This window comes from Sciurus carolinensis, chromosome 2 (assembly GCF_902686445.1).
Source record: "Sciurus carolinensis chromosome 2, mSciCar1.2, whole genome shotgun sequence".
Classification (NCBI taxonomy): Eukaryota; Metazoa; Chordata; class Mammalia; order Rodentia; family Sciuridae; genus Sciurus; species Sciurus carolinensis.
The window spans coordinates 168,663,556-168,680,985 of record NC_062214.1 but is presented as its reverse complement, the minus strand read 5'-3'; the positions used below and the strand labels follow the sequence as shown (position 1 = coordinate 168,680,985).

Here is a 17,430-nt window from a genome sequence, read left to right as displayed (position 1 = left end):
CCTGGAGGCCAGTAATACCACCTGCCCCTACCCTGTCCCACAGCCCCTTAGGCTATATTACCTCCATTCAGGAACCAAAGGTAACACAAATGGCAACCTGCTGGGCATGGGGAGGACACCTTCCCCAACTGCTCAGCTGGAAACAGGAGCCACAGGGAAGACACAAGGCTGGCCCTGGGTTGGTGCTGGCCCAGGAATGGTTCCCAGGGACAGAATACTGTAAGCCGTGCTCAGTGGAGGGCCAAGACGAGAAAAAGGCCCTCAGTCCCAACAGCAGCCAAGTGGTAAGGGAGGTGTTTGAGTGGCATCTGAAGCAGCAGAGGTCAGGGCACTTGGGAGAGGAGGGGAGGCCAGGCAGATAAGGCTCTGGGCTCTCTTCCCTGTGGAGTCACACCAGGGGAACAGCTCCACGAGTTGCATCATCTTCCTATTTGCCCAGAGCTACATTTTGCCCAGAAACTCTGTCCCAAGAGGTGATTAAAGAAGGCATCCGGCAAGGACTGGAAGGGAGGCAGAAAGGGAGGCATTGGGGAGCGAGGGTGGTCTTCTGCTGCCTCCCAGGAGGATGGAGGTGCACAACGTGTCTGTTCCCTTCAACTTCTCCCTGCCGCCCAACTTCGGCAAGCGCCCCACGGACCGGGCGCTGAGCATCCTCCTGGTGATCATGCTGCTCCTCATCATGCTCTCTTTGGGCTGCACCATGGAGTTCAGCAAGATCAAGGCTCACTTGTGGAAGCCTAAGGGGCTGGTCATCGCCATGGTGGCCCAGTATGGCATCATGCCCCTCACTGCTTTTTTGCTGGGGAAGGTCTTCCGGTTGAACAACATTGAGGCACTTGCCATCCTGATTTGTGGCTGCTCACCTGGAGGGAACCTGTCCAACATCTTCAGTCTGGCTGTGAAGGGGGACATGAACCTCAGGTAGGACTAGGGCTGAGGAGGGAGCAGCATGGGACAGAGCCATTGTAGGATGTCACAATGAAGGGGAAGAGCCTGGCTAAAACCAGGAGAGGGTGGGAGGGGGGTTGTGGACGTTATGGGGAGGGTCATGGCATTTGTTGTTAAGAGCTTATGCTGGGCTTGGGGCAGGGACTGGGGTCCACCTTGGTTTAAGCACCAGGCCAAAGGGCTAAGCTGGTCGAGGATTATTCCCAAACCTCTGCACTCCCAGAGGTATCTCAAGCAGGGCACAAGGATTATCTTAAAGGAGCACTGATTTCCACCAAAGAGCCTCTGAAGAACTGCACCAACCTAACTGGCAGGGGCAAGTTGTCAGCTCTGAAACTGAAGATCTAAAAGGAGGTGCAATAAACATTGCCAGGGAGATCAAGGTGACTTGGCACCAAAAAACCCCTTCAAATTCCTGCAGAGCAGATAAGAATTCCAAATGTGTTCCCAAGTATCTGAGCATCTGAGATATCTTCTTTTAAAGATCCATCATCCCAGAAGCCAGGCATGGGGGGGACACACCTCTAATGCCAGAAACTCCACAGGCTTAGGCAGGAGGATCTCAAGTTCAAGGTCAACCTCAGATCCTGTCTCAAAATAAAAACAAATAAACAGGGGCTGGAGTTGTGGCTCGGTGGTAGAGCGCTAACCTAGCACATATGAGGCACTGGGTTTGAGCCTCAGTACTGCATATAAGTAAAAAATAATAATAAAGGAAATGTGTCCATCTACAACTAAAAATATTTTTTAAAAAAACAAATAAACAAAAAGGGCTGGGGATGTAACTCAGTGGGAGAGCACCTCTGGGTTCAATCCCCAGAACCAACACCAAAAAAGTAAGAAAAGAAAAGGAAAAAGAGAAGAGAAGAGAAAATCCCTCATCCCCCTACCTGATGAACTGACACTTTCAGGCAAAGGCACAACCAGGTATGGTGGAATGTGACTTCCCAGTGCCTGCCCAGGTTGTGCCAGGCTCCACCTCAGCCTCACTGGTACAGAAGTCAGCAGGGCCTTCTCTTAGAAGGCACAGGGGGCTGGCTGAGTACCTGTCCTTCCAAACAGATGGAACTCTAGTCTTTAAGCACCTTCCAGAGGAGGCCATCTCAGACCAGCAGCCAGTGCTGGGCCAAAGAAGCTCAGTAGCAGAAGCTCTTCTCTTTTATCTAAGTCTGAGTCTCAAGCCAGTTCCCTCTGATTCAGTCCTCAGTGGAGACATTGTACAATGCCAGGTAAAACAGCCAAATTTAGAGTCCACCTGCTTGTGTCTGTGAGCACCCTGCCCTTGACTGAACTTTACTAAGAAAACTAACCAAGATGGGCTGGGGTACAGCTCAGTGGTAGAGCTCTTGCTGAGCATACGTGAGGCCCTGTGTTCAATCCCCACTACCAAAACCAAAAAAACTAACCAAGTAAAGAATTTCCCCCAGGAAATGCAGAGTGACACTAGGACAGTTGTGTTTTTGTATTTTTTGTTGCTGTGCTGGCAATCAAACCCAGGGCTATGTATATGGTAGGCAAGTACCTACTACTGAACTGTCCTCAGCCTATGGAACAGATTTTTAAATTTTATTTATTTATTTTTAGTCATGCTAGGGATTGAACCCCAGGCCTTGGGCATGCTAGGCAAGCACTCTACCACTGAGCTACACCTCCAGCCCTCTTCGGGACAGATTTTTAAATGAAAAAGCCTAGAGCAAGTTTACCAAGACCTGTACTCTGAGAGGCCCTGGACTCTACCACAATTCAACCCTCGCTGAGGTAGTGGATAGGGAGAGAGACAGAGGGGATTCCACTTGTACAAGGTTCCCTTGGGAATATATTTTGATGTTCAACAACCTCACAATGAGGAAATTGTTCCCTCTGCCGAATGCAAACCTTCTTGCTGCAAAACAAGCCAATGGTCTTTGATCTGGCCTATGAACAAAACCTGCTGCAGCTTCTGTGTCCCAAGAAACCCAGACTATACCTTAAGTACCTTAGAAAGAATGCAAAAATCAGATGTGGGAAGGGCGGCTGAGAGGGATTTATGTAACTATGGGAGATGCAGAGGTGATGGTATGAAAGACAAGGGATGGGTTTTTAAAATGTGAGTGACCAGATGTCCCAGCCTCATCAGCCAGTGGATGCTAATGAGGCCTTTCCAACAAGACCTGCACTTCTGTGATTTGAGAGCCCCACAGGACAAGCCTCCAGTGACTCAAGAACATGATCCCTTCTGCTTTCCTGCTCAGCCTCCTTGTCCAGGCACCTGGAGACTGTCACTTCTCCCTAGACCCCAGGAGAGATAACACTCCACTGGGACTGCCACCTTCTGTCATAAAGTCCCTTACCCATAAACAAACCTCACATGCCCATTAAACCTTAGACCCCACTGGTGGAGCATGAATCTTGCCATCTGTGATTATGTGCTGCCAGACTTCAAATTTCAATTTGAGTTCATCTGGGACAAATGGTTACATCTTTTATAATGACAGTGACAGTAATAATAAAATAAAAATCTGCACTAAACACCGGGTAAGTACTTGAGATCCTCAGTGCCTGGGTGGGGCTGCTGTAACTGGCCACATATGAAGATGAAAAAACTTCAGTCTTAGAGAAGCTAATACCTTTACTGAAAGTTCAGCCTGTGCTCTGGTTCAAATATCTTCAGGGCCAGCATGTCTATAAAAAGGATGGCTGTTGACCTGCCAGCCTCAAAGGCCCAGGCCCCTCTGCTGAGAAGTAAGCCTGTGGGAACTAGGCCTACTGCTGTCACAGCTTCCTGCTTTACTAGAGAAGGTAGAATCTCCATTTTAACATGGAATCTCCAAATTTTTAAACATCAGCAACTTATTAAAATTTGTCTGAAAGATTGTACAAACTAAACAATGTGTGTCTAAGGACCAGATGTAGCTTCAAAGCCAATTTGAGAGCACTCCCTCAGCACAACACTACTATGTCCCCCTTAGAGTCAGGAGGAATCAGTAAGACACTGATTTCAGTTTACTTATGAGGAAGCAGAAGTCTGGAAAACTGCCATAGGTTTCCCCCAAATTGTGGGAAATTTGTGTCTAGAACCAGTTCAGGGATCTCTCCGGTTATTCTGCCTCCTGCTGGAGTGAGTCTTAGGCCAGGCCACCAGGCAGATTCCTTGAGACAGTTCCTTCTTAGAGGTCACAGAGGCAAGAGAAAATGCCCTCCAAGTTGAAATGAACTTGGTTGTCCAGAACAGAGAACAGAATGCCAGCAGGAACTGATCTCTTTTGACTGTCCTTGCTGTCCCTCAACCCACAGGGCCCACAGTGGAGATTAGAGAAATGGCAGTAGGGCAGCAGGCTTGGACAAAAGCCAAGGATTCCCACAGGTCTCCCCACATGAGGTAGGAAGACTAACCAGGACAACATGGAAGCCACTGGGGTTCCTGAAAGTTTCTCTCTTCATCGTAGGACTGGTGGGTTCCCTTACATCTCCCTCAGCTTCTGCCTCTGAGCTCTCCATTGACAGAAGCTCAAAACCAGATTCTTGAACATGGTGTACAGATTTACAAAGCAGGGACTATGCAGTGTTCTGAGAGCTTAAGCAGGAAGGAAAAAGGAAAAGTCAAATGTACCTTTTTCCCAAAAGGCAGCCAGTCCACAATGTTATCATTGTGGAAACTACAGTCTGGAAGTTATCTCCCATCCGTGTCCCTCAAGGTAAACTGAGGATCACAACAGCCACAGAAACCAGCAGGTTAGAAGATGGATGTCTCTGTGCACATGGAGGAAGTACCCCAAGGTCTGGGAACATGTCCCTCACACACCCATGAGGATAAGGTACAGCAAGTCCCAGAGCAAACTTCAAAACTGACATGCCAAGCCAAAGTAAGCATGACTTTTCTACTCTAGAACAGCAAAGCAAACATACTAGATGCAAGTTATTCTTTTACAAAAATCAATAACCAGCACTGAAGTCCCCGCATGCCCCTCCCCCATCTCATTCTCTTGTTCTCCAAAGGAAACACCTCCTGGGATTTGGTGTTCTGCATTTCCTGGGATCTTTATAAACTATTATCACACGTATACATCCATAATAAAACATACTGCCATATTTGCATGTTTTAAATTTTATACTGTCATCATTTGTTTCAAGAAACTTGTTTCAAGAAACAGGCATGTATGTAAAATAACTACATGCATTTGAACTGCTGTATAACTTGCTTGACTTGATCCATTCTGTGGTCAGTCATATCTGCAGATTTCATCCACTCCATGAGTGCAGTCTTGTGGATGGTCCCTTGCTCCCAGGTGAGTGCATATGAAATAAAAGCAAGCCTGTTGCTGAACCATGGACTCAGTTCTTCAGCAAATGTAGTTGCTCTACTTCATACTTCATAAGGATCCCTGTTTCTCCCTATATTTATGTTTGGAATTATCAGACTTTTATTAAAGTATTGCCAACTCATGAATGATTTTAAGTTGCATTTCATGGGAGACCTGGCAGCTTTTCATCTATTTACTGATCATTTTTGTATCCTCCCCTGGAAATGTTATGGGCTTTGTTTATCTGTGGGATTGTTTTAGTGTATTTTTTAATTATCAAAGTCATTTGTATATGGTGAAACAGTCTATTCACTGCATGGGGCTTATATTTACACTTTGATAATGATATCTTACAGACTGCTTATTCTCATTTAGTCAAATTTACCACTATTTTTTCTTGACCATTTAAATTTCTGGGTTTAAGAAACTGCCTGTTATCTGCAAAGTGACAGGTTCTCTATTTTCTTTGAAAAGTTTAAATTATTGCTTTTTGTGCAGAGATCTTCAAACTAGGATTTATTTTTATGTGTGGGTGATCTATCTTTCCACATGAATAAATTCCCAGCACCACTGAATTTTTCCCAGTAATTATATAATGCCTCCTCTCTCATTAAATGTGTTTGTATTTGAAATCTTATTGGTTGATATGGCTAGCCTTGCCCCAGGACCACATTTTCCTAATTACAATCAACTTATGAGTCTCAATATCTGAAATGTTAACTCCCCCTACATTTTTTTTTTTGTTGTTGTTGTTTAAGTTTTTAGAATTTTATTTTATGTACAAAGAACTAGCATGTTCTTTCATTAGGAGGCTGTCTTGGGCAATCCATTCGAGGAAGATCACTTAGTCCAACTTAATGAAGCCTATATCCTTCGCGTACTGACGGAAACACTGCCGGCACATGTTAAGGCCGTATTTCCGGATCAGACCGTGCCGGTTTGAGCATACGCAGCAAGAGCGAGAACCCTGGCCGAATTTTCGCGGGTGGCTCCAGTAGAGCTGTTGGTGACCCATGTCGCTTTCAAGGGTGCAACCAGGCAAAAGGCCCCCTACATTATTTTTTAAACATTTTTTTAGTTGTAGATGGACACAATACCTTTATTTTTGTGAATTTTTATGTGGTGCTGAGGATTGAACCCAGTGCCTCACAAGTGCTAGGCAAGTACTCTACCACTGAGTTACAATCCCAGTGCCCCCATACATTATTCTTGAAATTGATGCTAGCTACTCTTACCTTTCTACTCCGCCTCCCCTACTGGGGATTGAATCCAGGGGCATTTTACTGCTGAGAAACATCCCCCCACCCCTTTTATTTTCTGAAACAGGGCCTCATGGCCTTGAACTCATGAGCATCAGCCTCCTGAGTTGCTGGGATTAGAGGTGTGTGTAACTGCACCCAGCTGCCTTTTATGTGTTCGCCTTAATTTATCAGTTTTCAAGTCTACCAAAAAATTTTCTGAGTTGGGTATAATGTAATCCCAGCAACTAGGGAGTCTGAGGGAGTTTTCAGGATTGAAAGTTTGAGGCCAAACCCAACAATTTAGATCCTGTGTCAAAATAAAAAGTAAAACTAGGAAAAGGACTGGGAACATAACTCAGTGGTGGAGTGCCCAAGTTCAATCCCCAGTACCAATCCAATAAAAATAAAAAATTGGGGAAATTTTGTCTAGATTTGCATTATATTTATAGAGACCATTTTTACAATAATATTCAACCTTCCCCATCCATGAATATGGTATAGTTTTTCTTTGCCTTGGGCCTTTTTTCATATCTATGAAGTTTTATTTCTTCTATAGATTTTACATCTTGGAAAAAAAAAAACAAAAAAAAAAAACACCCAGATCTTACATCTTCTAGATCTAATTTTTTTGTTTTTGTGAATATAACTAATGGCATTTTTAAAAAATTACCTATTTGTTATTAGTATGTTGGGTTCCATTTTTTAACATTATGAATGTATTTAAAAACTTATGGATTCTCTTACTAGTTACAATGGAAACTTTCCTCTATGAATAATCCTATTATTGGCAAAAAAATTAGTTTTCTTCTTTTCCCATCCTTAACATTTCTATTTGTTTTGCTGTGCAAGAGGACCTATAAATTTATAATTATAAAAGTGAGAATACCATTTTTTCCTTTTGTTAAATTAAGTCCTTATTTCACCACCAAATATGATGTTTACTGTAGAATCAGGAATTTCCATGTTGTTAGTGTAATAATTAAAAGCACTGAATTTTGTTGTTCTGCATCTATGAAATTTTTCTTTACTCTGAATAATTGGGGCCTCTTCTATTGCCCCACAACCTTCAAATTATTGATTTGCTCCTATTTCTTACAGTCCTTCTAATCATACCATATTTTTGGGGGGCGGGGGGCGTCTCCTCCCATGCCACCTATCCCCAAGACCACTCATGGTCTTACTCCTCAAGAGGTAAAATGCACTTGTTAATACAAATTATCTGTTGGACAAAGCTACTCCATCTGGCTATTCCCTATCCCTAGGCTCTAAGCCAGACATTTAGCAACTCTATCAGGTTTCCATGATCCTATGTGATAGTCAGGGTGATGGGAATCAGCTGTATTCAAAATGGGTCGTGCACAAGGTGAATGCTCAAAGCAAAAAGGTTCTATTACAGATAGGATTGGTATGGTCCCTTTCTCAGTGAAGCATATAGGACTAATGAAGTTGGACAGTGAACTCAAATTCTGTCACTTAACTGAGTTGAGGCTAATCACAACTCATCAGCTTCCCTAAAAGCCAAAAGGAGATAGTATGCTTACTGCTTAAGGAAATGAAGCAGTTTGTAAAGCACTTAGCGCAGTGCCTCGCACACGGCAGACCTTCCTTCCACAAATAGTCTGTTAATGGGCTCCCTCTGCTCTTATGTCTCCCACTCAGCATTGTGATGACCACCTGCTCCACATTCTTTGCCCTGGGTCTGATGCCTCTCCTCTTGTACATCTACTCCAAAGGGATCTATGATGGCAGCCTGCAGGATAAGGTGCCCTATATAGGCATCATTATATCATTGGTCATGGTTCTCATCCCTTGCACCATAGGAATCATCCTCAAATCCAAACGGCCAAAATACGTACCCCATATCATGAAGGTAAGAATGTGGGAGCCCTGTCTTAAGAGAGCAACATGGGAAGGAAACGATAACACCACACAAAGCTACTTATGGAGTAAAGCAGTTTATTTCAGCTCACACTTTTGGAGGCTCAAGTCCAAGATCAGGTAGTTCTTATCCTCCAGTGAGGGTGGATGGTCATTGGCAGGAATAATATTGGAGCAAGTGCTTACGTCTTTGAGACAGGAAGAATGTGGGTGTGGAAGAGAGCACACACATAAGCACGGTGCCAGGTTCCCAGTCCCCTTCAAGAGTATGATCCCAAGGACCTAAGGAACGCCCATAAAGCCCTACCTCTGTATGCCCACAGTACTTCCCATTCATGCCACCCTAGGAACCAAGCCTATCACACATGGACCTCAGGAAAACACTCACGCAAACCACATCAGTTTCCTTAATTAGGAGAAGAAAAAACAAAACACAACAAAACAAAACCACCGCTGCAGTGGCATACACACCTGTAATTCCAGCAGGTTGGGAGGCTAAGGCATGAGGACTGCAAGTTCAGAGCCAGCCCCAGCAACTCAGCAAGACTGTGTCTCAAAATAAAAAAAAAATAAATAAGGCTGAGGATGTGGCTCAGTAGTTAAGCAACTCTGGGTTCAATCCCTGGTACAAAAAAAAAAAAAAACAAAATAAGCTTGGTACTCCTAATATTTCATGGGATCATAAGGTGCCCAAGAATACATTTGAAGTTAGAGGGGAAAAAAGTATAAGGCATAACCATTATTTTTTAATGTTTTCAGTTGTTGATGGACCTTTAGATTTATTTATATGTGGTGGTTAAGAATCAAACCCAATGCCTCACACATGCGAGGCGAGTGCTCTACCACTGAGCCATGCCCCAGTTCCCATAACCATTACTTTAATGTTTACATTATCCTCCTCTCACCAGATGCTAGTTTATGCTGCATACTGAGTAAAGTCTTCATAGTTTGATATTTGTACAAAGTGACATGAGAGAAATAAGGCCCAACAACTGCATAACAGGTATTGGCAGAACGTAAGGAAACGCAATTTTTGAGAGCTGGGGGTGGTCAGAGGTTTCTTGGAGGAGAGGTTTGAGCCAGACCATAAAGAGTAAGTAGGTGTTAGCTAAGATTGAGAGAAGTCTGAATAGAGTTCAGAGGGCACTGAGGCAAACTTGACTGACTTAAATAGCAAAGGGTGCCAGGTGGTGATGTACTCCCAGCATTTCAGGAATGGAATGGAATGAAGTGAGTAAACTTCAGAGAATTTATAGTATTGTGGTCACAGAACACACAAGAGGAATCTCAGAATCTACAATCTTGAAAGCACAGCTGTGGGCCCTCCACCAACATTTTTTATCTTGGTCCCCGTCAGCCTCCTCTCTGACTCATTATTCATCCCCAAGACCTGCAGATCATTCTGGACCTCAGGGAGAACTATGCCTCCCCACATCCTTGGGACCTGTTCTGTCTGTCCCTAGATCTAAGCTTAGGGGTGGTCTACAGCGCATGCAGCTTGGAAGCCAAGGCTTGGCAGCAGGTTTTACCTGTTGAAAAACATGAAGTGTTTGTTATTCTACCTCCTGTCCATGGTTGATCACCTGAAGTGAACCTTCCAGGTCCTATCCTCTCTGCCCTTGTTCCTCAGAGGGCCTCTTTTATTGATTATACACCCTCCTCTGACAGTCTTCCCCTCTCCTGATTTCTCAAACGTCTCTGGTATTGTTTCTTCACAATCAGCTCTGATCAAGGTCCTCATTTCCCCTATCTTTAGGGGGGCGGGGGGAAATCCCTTGCTCAGATATTTTGTAGGACCCAACCTCTCATTCCAATTAAGACCTCCTTTGCTCCTCTTTCCAGTCAGGTTTCAGGAAAGCTCTCCTTCATTCCCATTAATTTACTTCCTCTAGAACACCTTCCATTTCTACTACACTACCACAATCTTCTCATATCTAACCAGACCCTCAACAATTAGTCTGTTACCTTTCTTCTCCTTGGTCTCCCATTCACTCAGCATCTTAGTGATCACCCGCTCTACTATGACAAATCCAATAGACGTTGCTCAACGCTTTCTTGACCTTTCAGCAGAATTTTACACATTTGCCCACTTCCTCCTAAAAAGCTTTCTCCCTTGGCTTTGGAGACTGAGCTCTTCCGCTTTCTTACCACCTCCCTTCACTTCTTTTGAGACTCCCTTTAAGTTTCTTTGGTAAGTTACTTGTCTGTATTCAGTCCAAGTCCCCAGGATCTTTCCACCACGAGAGCTGGTCCATCTCAGGTCTAAACTTAATAGGGAATCCAACTAGTGCCTGAACAGTTTAAGCAGATATCTTTGACCAGAGTCAGCTATTTGAAGTTGGGTTTATTTCAATTTAAAAGGTCATAGAAGGGTTAAGTGAGCAGTTTTGCACTCACTACACTCTTTATGGGATAGGATGACAAAGGATGAACACAGCCACTTAAAAACAAAAAAACTCAGCCTTTGCCTTTTCCTTTCTTTTTTTCTGAGCACTGGGGATTAAACCTAAATTTGAGAAAAGTCTGCTATATATTCCTTTACCTGGAAAATAAGAGTCTTAAATTTACATATACGTGTTGATTTCTGGAGCATGTTGAAAGCTGACATCCTTTTATGCTATAGACTGAAAAACCTGAACACTAATTTCATCATAAATTCACCACTGAAATTTTTCAATAGTAATATGCAACCATAAAATAAACTTTTTTTTAACCATGCAACATCTTTATTAATGTATAGGTGTTTAAAAGTATTTCCTTAATACCTCCAGACCCAGGCATAAATAATCATGTGCTCGACATATTGAAAAATGCCAACATAATCATTGCCTAGAGAAGGGAAAACTGTCCCCAATATGAGCTTAGCCAGGAGGCCAATTCATCCGCTGACCTCCAAGAACATGTAGATGAACATGATAGACCAACTGTCCACCTTCTGCACCTTCAATCACCACCATCTGATAACCCCTTCAGGCCCCAAAAGGCAGCAAATGTCTTGCCAACAATCATTAAGTTTCCAAGATTTTCATCATCATCTGTAGCAGAAATCTGGGCTATATGTCTCTTGGGTATCACCAGAAAATGTGTTGTTGCTTGAGGGGAAAAAGTCATGGAAAGCAAGACACTGGTCATCCTTGAAAATTATTTTGGCGGGGATTTCCCTGCAGATGATTGTCCCGAAGATGGTGTCGCTGCCAGGCTGGGTGACCTGAGCCTTGGCGATTTCATCTGCCATCTTGGCCTCCCTCCCGCGCGGTGGCCAGGGGAGAAGTCCAAGAAAATAACTTTTTATAACAAGAACTTTTGATTGTTCCAAGTACATGTTGCCTTTGCAGCACACATGTCCATCTTCCTGGGACAAGATGAACTTGCACAGTGCTGATGATGCTACACAAGACATTCCGGAACCTCCTTTTGGTAACTTTGTTCATACCAAATTTGCAAGTCTTGCAAGAGAGCAGGCTTGTTCCTTCATGGTTGCATGTGATTTGCTATTGAAAACAGTACTACCTGGCTCACCCAACTACCTTTTTTCACTAACTTTTCTTTCCATGACTAGTCATTTCCAGAAGTTATATTCATTTTAAGACAACAAAGTCCCTGCCTATAATGGAGGCTATTTGAGACAAGTACGACAAATTCTACCAAACACTGACAGTAACATAGGAAGGTGCACGAGACTCCAAATACAATAACTTTGAACCAAAGAGTACCCACTTTTACAGGAGGCCTGAATAGTCTCAAGTCCTCGAAACTACAGCTGTTCACTGAAAACGTGCCATCCAGAACAGGATCAAAAAAGGCCATGTGGATGAGTTCTAGTGTTAAGTTTGTCTTCCAAGCATACAAACCATTAAGTCTAAAAGTATACTTTATTTTTCCCCCAACCCCTATCTGTGCTTCCCCATCCCTTCTACCTCCCACAGTGACTTTTCTTCTTGTCCTTGTGTCCAGGGAGGAGCGATCATCACTCTATTAATTGCTGTGGCTGTCACAGCCCTCTCCATCATCAACACAGGCAAGAGCATCATGTATGCCATGACTCCACACCTGCTGACCGTCTCCTCCCTGATGCCTTTTATTGGCTTCCTGCTAGGCTACATTCTTTCTGCTCTCTTCTGTCTCAAAGCACGGTAGGTATTAGTGCCCCTGGGTTCAATTCCTGGCACGGGGAGATAAAAAAAAAAAAATCTGGGCAAAGCATTTTCCTAGCTGTATGTTCAAAGGCACCGAAGGAACAAAGAGCCCTGGACTGAGAATATCAAGCAGGGGAAGTACTGAATGGGTTAGAGGCCTAGATTAAACCCAGACACCAAAGGTATCTAATCATCCAAGCAGCAACGGCTAATGGCAAAGTACCCCTCCCTCCAGAGTCTAGATTCCACCTCTTAATAAATTCCCTACAAGTTAATGGCCTTGGGAAGCTTCATGGCTAAATGTTCCTCTCCTTTCCCACTTTTCCTTCTCTATACCTAGGCTTTGGTCCTGAATAGGACATAACTGGGTCACAGATCTACCAAGAGGCACTCAGAGCTGAAGTGACTGTGAACTTCGGTTACAGTCCCATCCAATTCACAAACACATCTGCTACTTGAGAACAATTTTGAGAGCATGGTGTGGGAACAAGGACACCCATCTCTACACAGTAGTAGAGGGATTTTCCCTCTTTTCAGCCTTGGGGACAAATGCTTATGAAGAAATCTAATCAGCATCACACCCTCCCACATACACACAAAACAATTATTTTCAAAATATAATTTAAACAATAATTATCCATTTCAAAAGTCATACTAATTACTATAGATATAACACAAAAGGCTGTCAATGGGGGCTGGGGTTTTGGCTCAGTGGTAGCACACTCACCTAGCACACATTAGGCCCTGGGTTTGATCCTTAGCACTACCACAAACATAAAATAAAGGTATTGTGCCCACCTACAACTAAAATATATAAATATTTTCAAAAAGACTGTAAATGACCAGTGATGCATATCACAGTAAATGGCCACAATACTGAATGTCATCACAGTAACCTCCCTCATAACAAATGTGATTTTTAGAAGATATTTTTTAAAAACTAGGAATTCAACACATTGAACATGTGTAAATGTAAACGTCCATTCTCTAATCCATAAAATGGAAAGCAAATACTGCGAAAATATCTTCCCAAGAAAGAAAAGGACTGAATCAAATTAGGGTTGTTTCAAAGCTAAGCCACAAACTTGGAGCTAGAAAAACCCAGGGCATTTCAGATAATTTACCTTCTACTACACCTGCTGAAAATGTTGTCCTACTGACTTGGCCCAACAAGCCAGCAAATGATACCAATTGACATCTTCCTTTCATCCCTCAGCAGCAAGAAAATTTCTCGTATTTAAATTCTGTAATCCTGCAAAAGCAGATAATTTCCATGGTACTCAAAAAACTTCATGAAAAACTTCATGAATCTTCTAGGCACCATCCTCCATGGGGTTGGATCAGACACATCGATTTGACTTTTCTTAAATGATTGTGCACCCTACACATCTGGTTTCCTCCCATTCTTCCTGCTTTGAACTGCAAAGGGTCCCAGTTTATCTGGGAGTTGGGGAGGGCAACTGAAGTCACACACTCAAGTCCCTTGTGAGTGTTATGTAGTGGTTTTGTCTTCTTCACCTATATAGATGCAGGCGTACCATCAGCATGGAGACAGGATTCCAAAACATTCAACTCTGTTCTACCATCCTCAAGGTGACCTTTCCCCCTCAAGTCATTGGACCACTTTTCTTCTTTCCTCTCCTCTACATGATTTTCCAGCTTGGTGAAGGGCTTCTCTTCATTATCATCTTTCGGTGCTATGAAAAAATCAAGCCTCCCAAGGGTAAGTATTAATCCCCCTCAAGGTCTGCTCCCATATTGCAACTGAGTCTTTCAACAAACACAATTCTAACAGGAATTTTAGAATAGGGCTTTATCTCTAGATATCAAGTCACAAAGAAGCAGGTAGCACACATACAAGAGACCTTAAAGAGCCAAAGCTACTTCTGAATGCTCTGCCTGCCTTCTAGGTGGAAAGATCAAACTATGGATGTGCAAAGTGGGCTTGCTTTATCTAAGCAGGGAGACCATTATTCAGTATGAGAAGATAGGACAGAACTGCCTTGGACAGAGACAGTTCTAAGATATTAGTTGGGTGGAAAGGTCTCTACTTAAAGAGTTCAAAAAGTTTCTGTATTTTTTAAGATTAGGTTTTAGCTCCTGGAACCAGGCCAGAATCCTTTGAACCACTGGCACCCCCATGTGGGGAAAACACATCAAAGCAATGCGGCCCTTATATCCAGAACCCAAAAACAAGTATTTAACCCTGGTTACACAATAAGTGCAAGCCTGTTAAACAGTAACCGTCACAATAAACTTGATTAATACAATTTATATTTTAACCTGATCACTGCTCAATTAACATGGCATCCCTTAAAATGTTCAGTATGTTTCATTACCTCCAAAATGTAATAAAACTTCAAGAAAGTACAGAATCCCTTTCTAGAGTGCATTTTAATCCCAAATGCCACCCCACTCCCATGCTGGGGACTACCGAGGGCCTAATACATGTTAAGCAAACTTATAAACTGACCTATAACCCTGGCCCACAAATGTCTTTAAACCAGAAATCTACACCTTGCTTTCTAATGCATCTCAATTATTTAACCCTCAACATCACTGTATTTTTCCCAATAACTCAATTCCTTCCGCTGCCTAATTTTTCACACAGCACTGAAGTCTCCAAGAATTTTTTCTTGCCCTGGAGCTTGTGATTTATATCCAAAGAGAAATACCCAATTTTCCCTGGTAAAATTCATATTATATACTAGCAAATGCAGATTCTTTCCCTTTGCAATTAGCTTAAAGTATAACCTTTGATTTTCCAACACCCAAAAAGTATAAGGACTGAGCTGGGATTATGGCTCAGTGGTAGAGCGCTCACCTAGCACGCATGAGGCCCTGGGTTCAATCTTCAGCACCACATAAAAAAATAAAATAATTGTGTACACCCATAACTAAAAAAAAAAAACAAAAACAAAAACAAAAGGACTGACCACACTACAGAACCACATTACAAGCATTGATTCAAAACTACTGTTGTGGAAAAGAATCTTAAGTCTGAAGCTTTTTTTTTTACAACAGCTCAAGAGATTTTTTTTGCCCAATAAGATAATCACCTTAACAATCAGAGAATGGAGGGGAGAAACACCTACATAAATGAACTCCAATCTTAAAAGTTTTAGTTCAAGGAAGGACTAGAAATGTCCTTTAAGGGGCAATATTCTATAGATCTATACTCTCAAGATATAAAAAAAAAAAAACTTCCTCACAGTACGCCTAAGATGACCAACCCAGTGGCAATCTCCCTTTGGAGCAAATGGTTTCAAGCAACTTAATTCTCAGAGTAAACAATGTGTCACAGAAAGACCTGTACTCTTGACCCCTGTACCCTTACAGAGATGGGACAAAAAAGAATTCCCTGAAGTTCATCTTCCCTGCCCTGTTATCTCCAGAATGTAAATCATCCTTATTTCCATAAACTCGCTTCTATTATTTTATGTTTGAAGTTTCTAGAAGTGAAGAGATGAAAACTTGATATTCCACAGGCATTTTATTACTAGTAATGAAGTACCATTAGGAAGATTGAGGAGAAAAGTAAATCTTTGTCCTCAAGAGTTTGAATCATGAGAGGAGGAATTAAATATAAGATGGTAAACATATATAGCAAACCTCAGAAGTATGATGCTATTATTTTCCCAAACAAACAGGTTTATATTATTCTGTTGTACTCCCATCACATCTTTAACCTTTTTGGACTTCACAGACAAAACAAAAATGATCTACACAGCTGCTGCAACTCAAGAAGCAATTCCAGGAGCTCTGGGAAATAGCGCCCACAAAGAGGAAGAGTGCTCCCCTCGCACTGCCTAGCCCTTCCCACAGTAGCCCGGATTCTGGGCAGATGGCAACTCAGAAAGCCAGTGTGATCAACTACAGAGCAACAAAAATGAAATACCAGGTTTGTCTTTCTCTAGCACTTCCCAAGCAACCTCATTTCTTGCAAAGAAGATTCACTTCAGCAAAATCAGGGTTTGGACTGGAGGACAAAGGGACATCTACCCAAGAAGCCCCATCTATCCCTTGCTTGTACTTGTTTTTAAAAAAAATAAATAAATAAAAGACTTATTCAATGATTGTAAACTCTATGAAGGCAAAAACTAATCTGCCCGTTGCCCTGGATCTCTAGAATATTGCCTGATTAGCATATAAAACTCCATTTATGGGCTAATGGATAAATAGCATGTTTTTACCCATTAATCAAATACCCAACTCTTTTCCAAAAGTTTTTGACCCAAAAGGAAATAAATGCGCTAAAAAGAGTACTACAGAATTAGTATACTACTAAAGTTCTAACCTACAAACAGAACAGATCCTATTCCGTTCTCTTTGATATCATTTGGATTAAATTTTGTGAGAATAGTCATATATGACGCTGAGAATGCAAAAGTGGACATGATAAAACACAAAAGCAATTAAGGCAAACTCAAAGTAGCATTTGTACTCATAATGAAATGTGCATATTTGAAGGGTATCTAAAGACCACCAGTAGTGAGAAGCTGTAACAAGGTAAAGCAAAAAGCAGCATTTCATTAACAATCTATTCCATCAGGTCAGTGGAATGAAGCACCCCAAATAACTTGGAGAGATACTGCGAATTACTGCCAAGAATGGATTCCCAATTCAAACAAAAATCTGAAATACTCAAAAATTTAAAAAATTTTCTCTTCTAAAGATATTTAAGCATTTTGGGTATCATGTGAGAACAAGCATTAACAACTAACACTTGCATCTGGCAGAAAACACCAGACTGATTATTCATGGATTTCATACTACTACAAGCAGGTCAACTAAAACCATAAACTACTAATCTTAGGGTACATTTATGCAGGATTAAGAGTACTCCCAACAACAGAACGAGAATTACCAATAACGGTAACTAACATCCTCTAAGATTTATTACCTAGCAATTTTTAGATTCTACCTGTTCAAACAGCTTCCTCTAAT

The 17,430-nt window shown here is 42.2% G+C and overlaps 2 protein-coding genes and 1 pseudogene across 2 annotated transcripts; 1 reads left to right on the top strand and 2 right to left on the bottom strand.

The window, feature by feature from the left end:
• The first annotated feature begins 404 nt into the window (after positions 1-404).
• On the top strand, positions 405-16,551 carry Slc10a1 (solute carrier family 10 member 1). Its single transcript, XM_047538997.1, has 5 exons — positions 405-921; positions 8,129-8,339; positions 12,302-12,480; positions 14,010-14,206; positions 16,190-16,551. The coding sequence occupies exons 1-5, from the start codon at positions 566-568 to the stop codon at positions 16,294-16,296; spliced, it is 1,050 nt and encodes a 349-aa protein (XP_047394953.1). The 5' UTR covers positions 405-565; the 3' UTR covers positions 16,297-16,551.
• On the bottom strand, positions 5,981-6,258 carry LOC124976171 (40S ribosomal protein S29-like). Its single transcript, XM_047539003.1, has one exon. It carries the CDS (start codon positions 6,241-6,243, stop codon positions 6,073-6,075), a length of 171 nt encoding a protein of 56 aa, XP_047394959.1. The 5' UTR covers positions 6,244-6,258; the 3' UTR covers positions 5,981-6,072.
• LOC124976170 (adenosine 5'-monophosphoramidase HINT1-like) lies at positions 9,005-15,327 on the bottom strand (annotated as a pseudogene).
• Positions 16,552-17,430: the final 879 nt, after the last annotated feature.

What these genes read in the sequence shown, in the direction of transcription:
- Slc10a1 (XM_047538997.1), top strand. Translation starts at nt 566, where the DNA reads ATGGAGGTGCACAACGTGTCTGTTCCCTTCAACTTCTCCCTGCCGCCC. An exon ending in AAGGGGGACATGAACCTCAG is followed by an intron (nt 922 to 8,128) that starts GTAGGACTAGGG and finishes TCTCCCACTCAG; the next exon opens with CATTGTGATGACCACCTGCT. An exon ending in AAAAATCAAGCCTCCCAAGG is followed by an intron (nt 14,207 to 16,189) that starts GTAAGTATTAAT and finishes TGGACTTCACAG; the next exon opens with ACAAAACAAAAATGATCTAC.
- LOC124976171 (XM_047539003.1), bottom strand. Translation starts at nt 6,243, where the DNA reads ATGGGTCACCAACAGCTCTACTGGAGCCACCCGCGAAAATTCGGCCAG.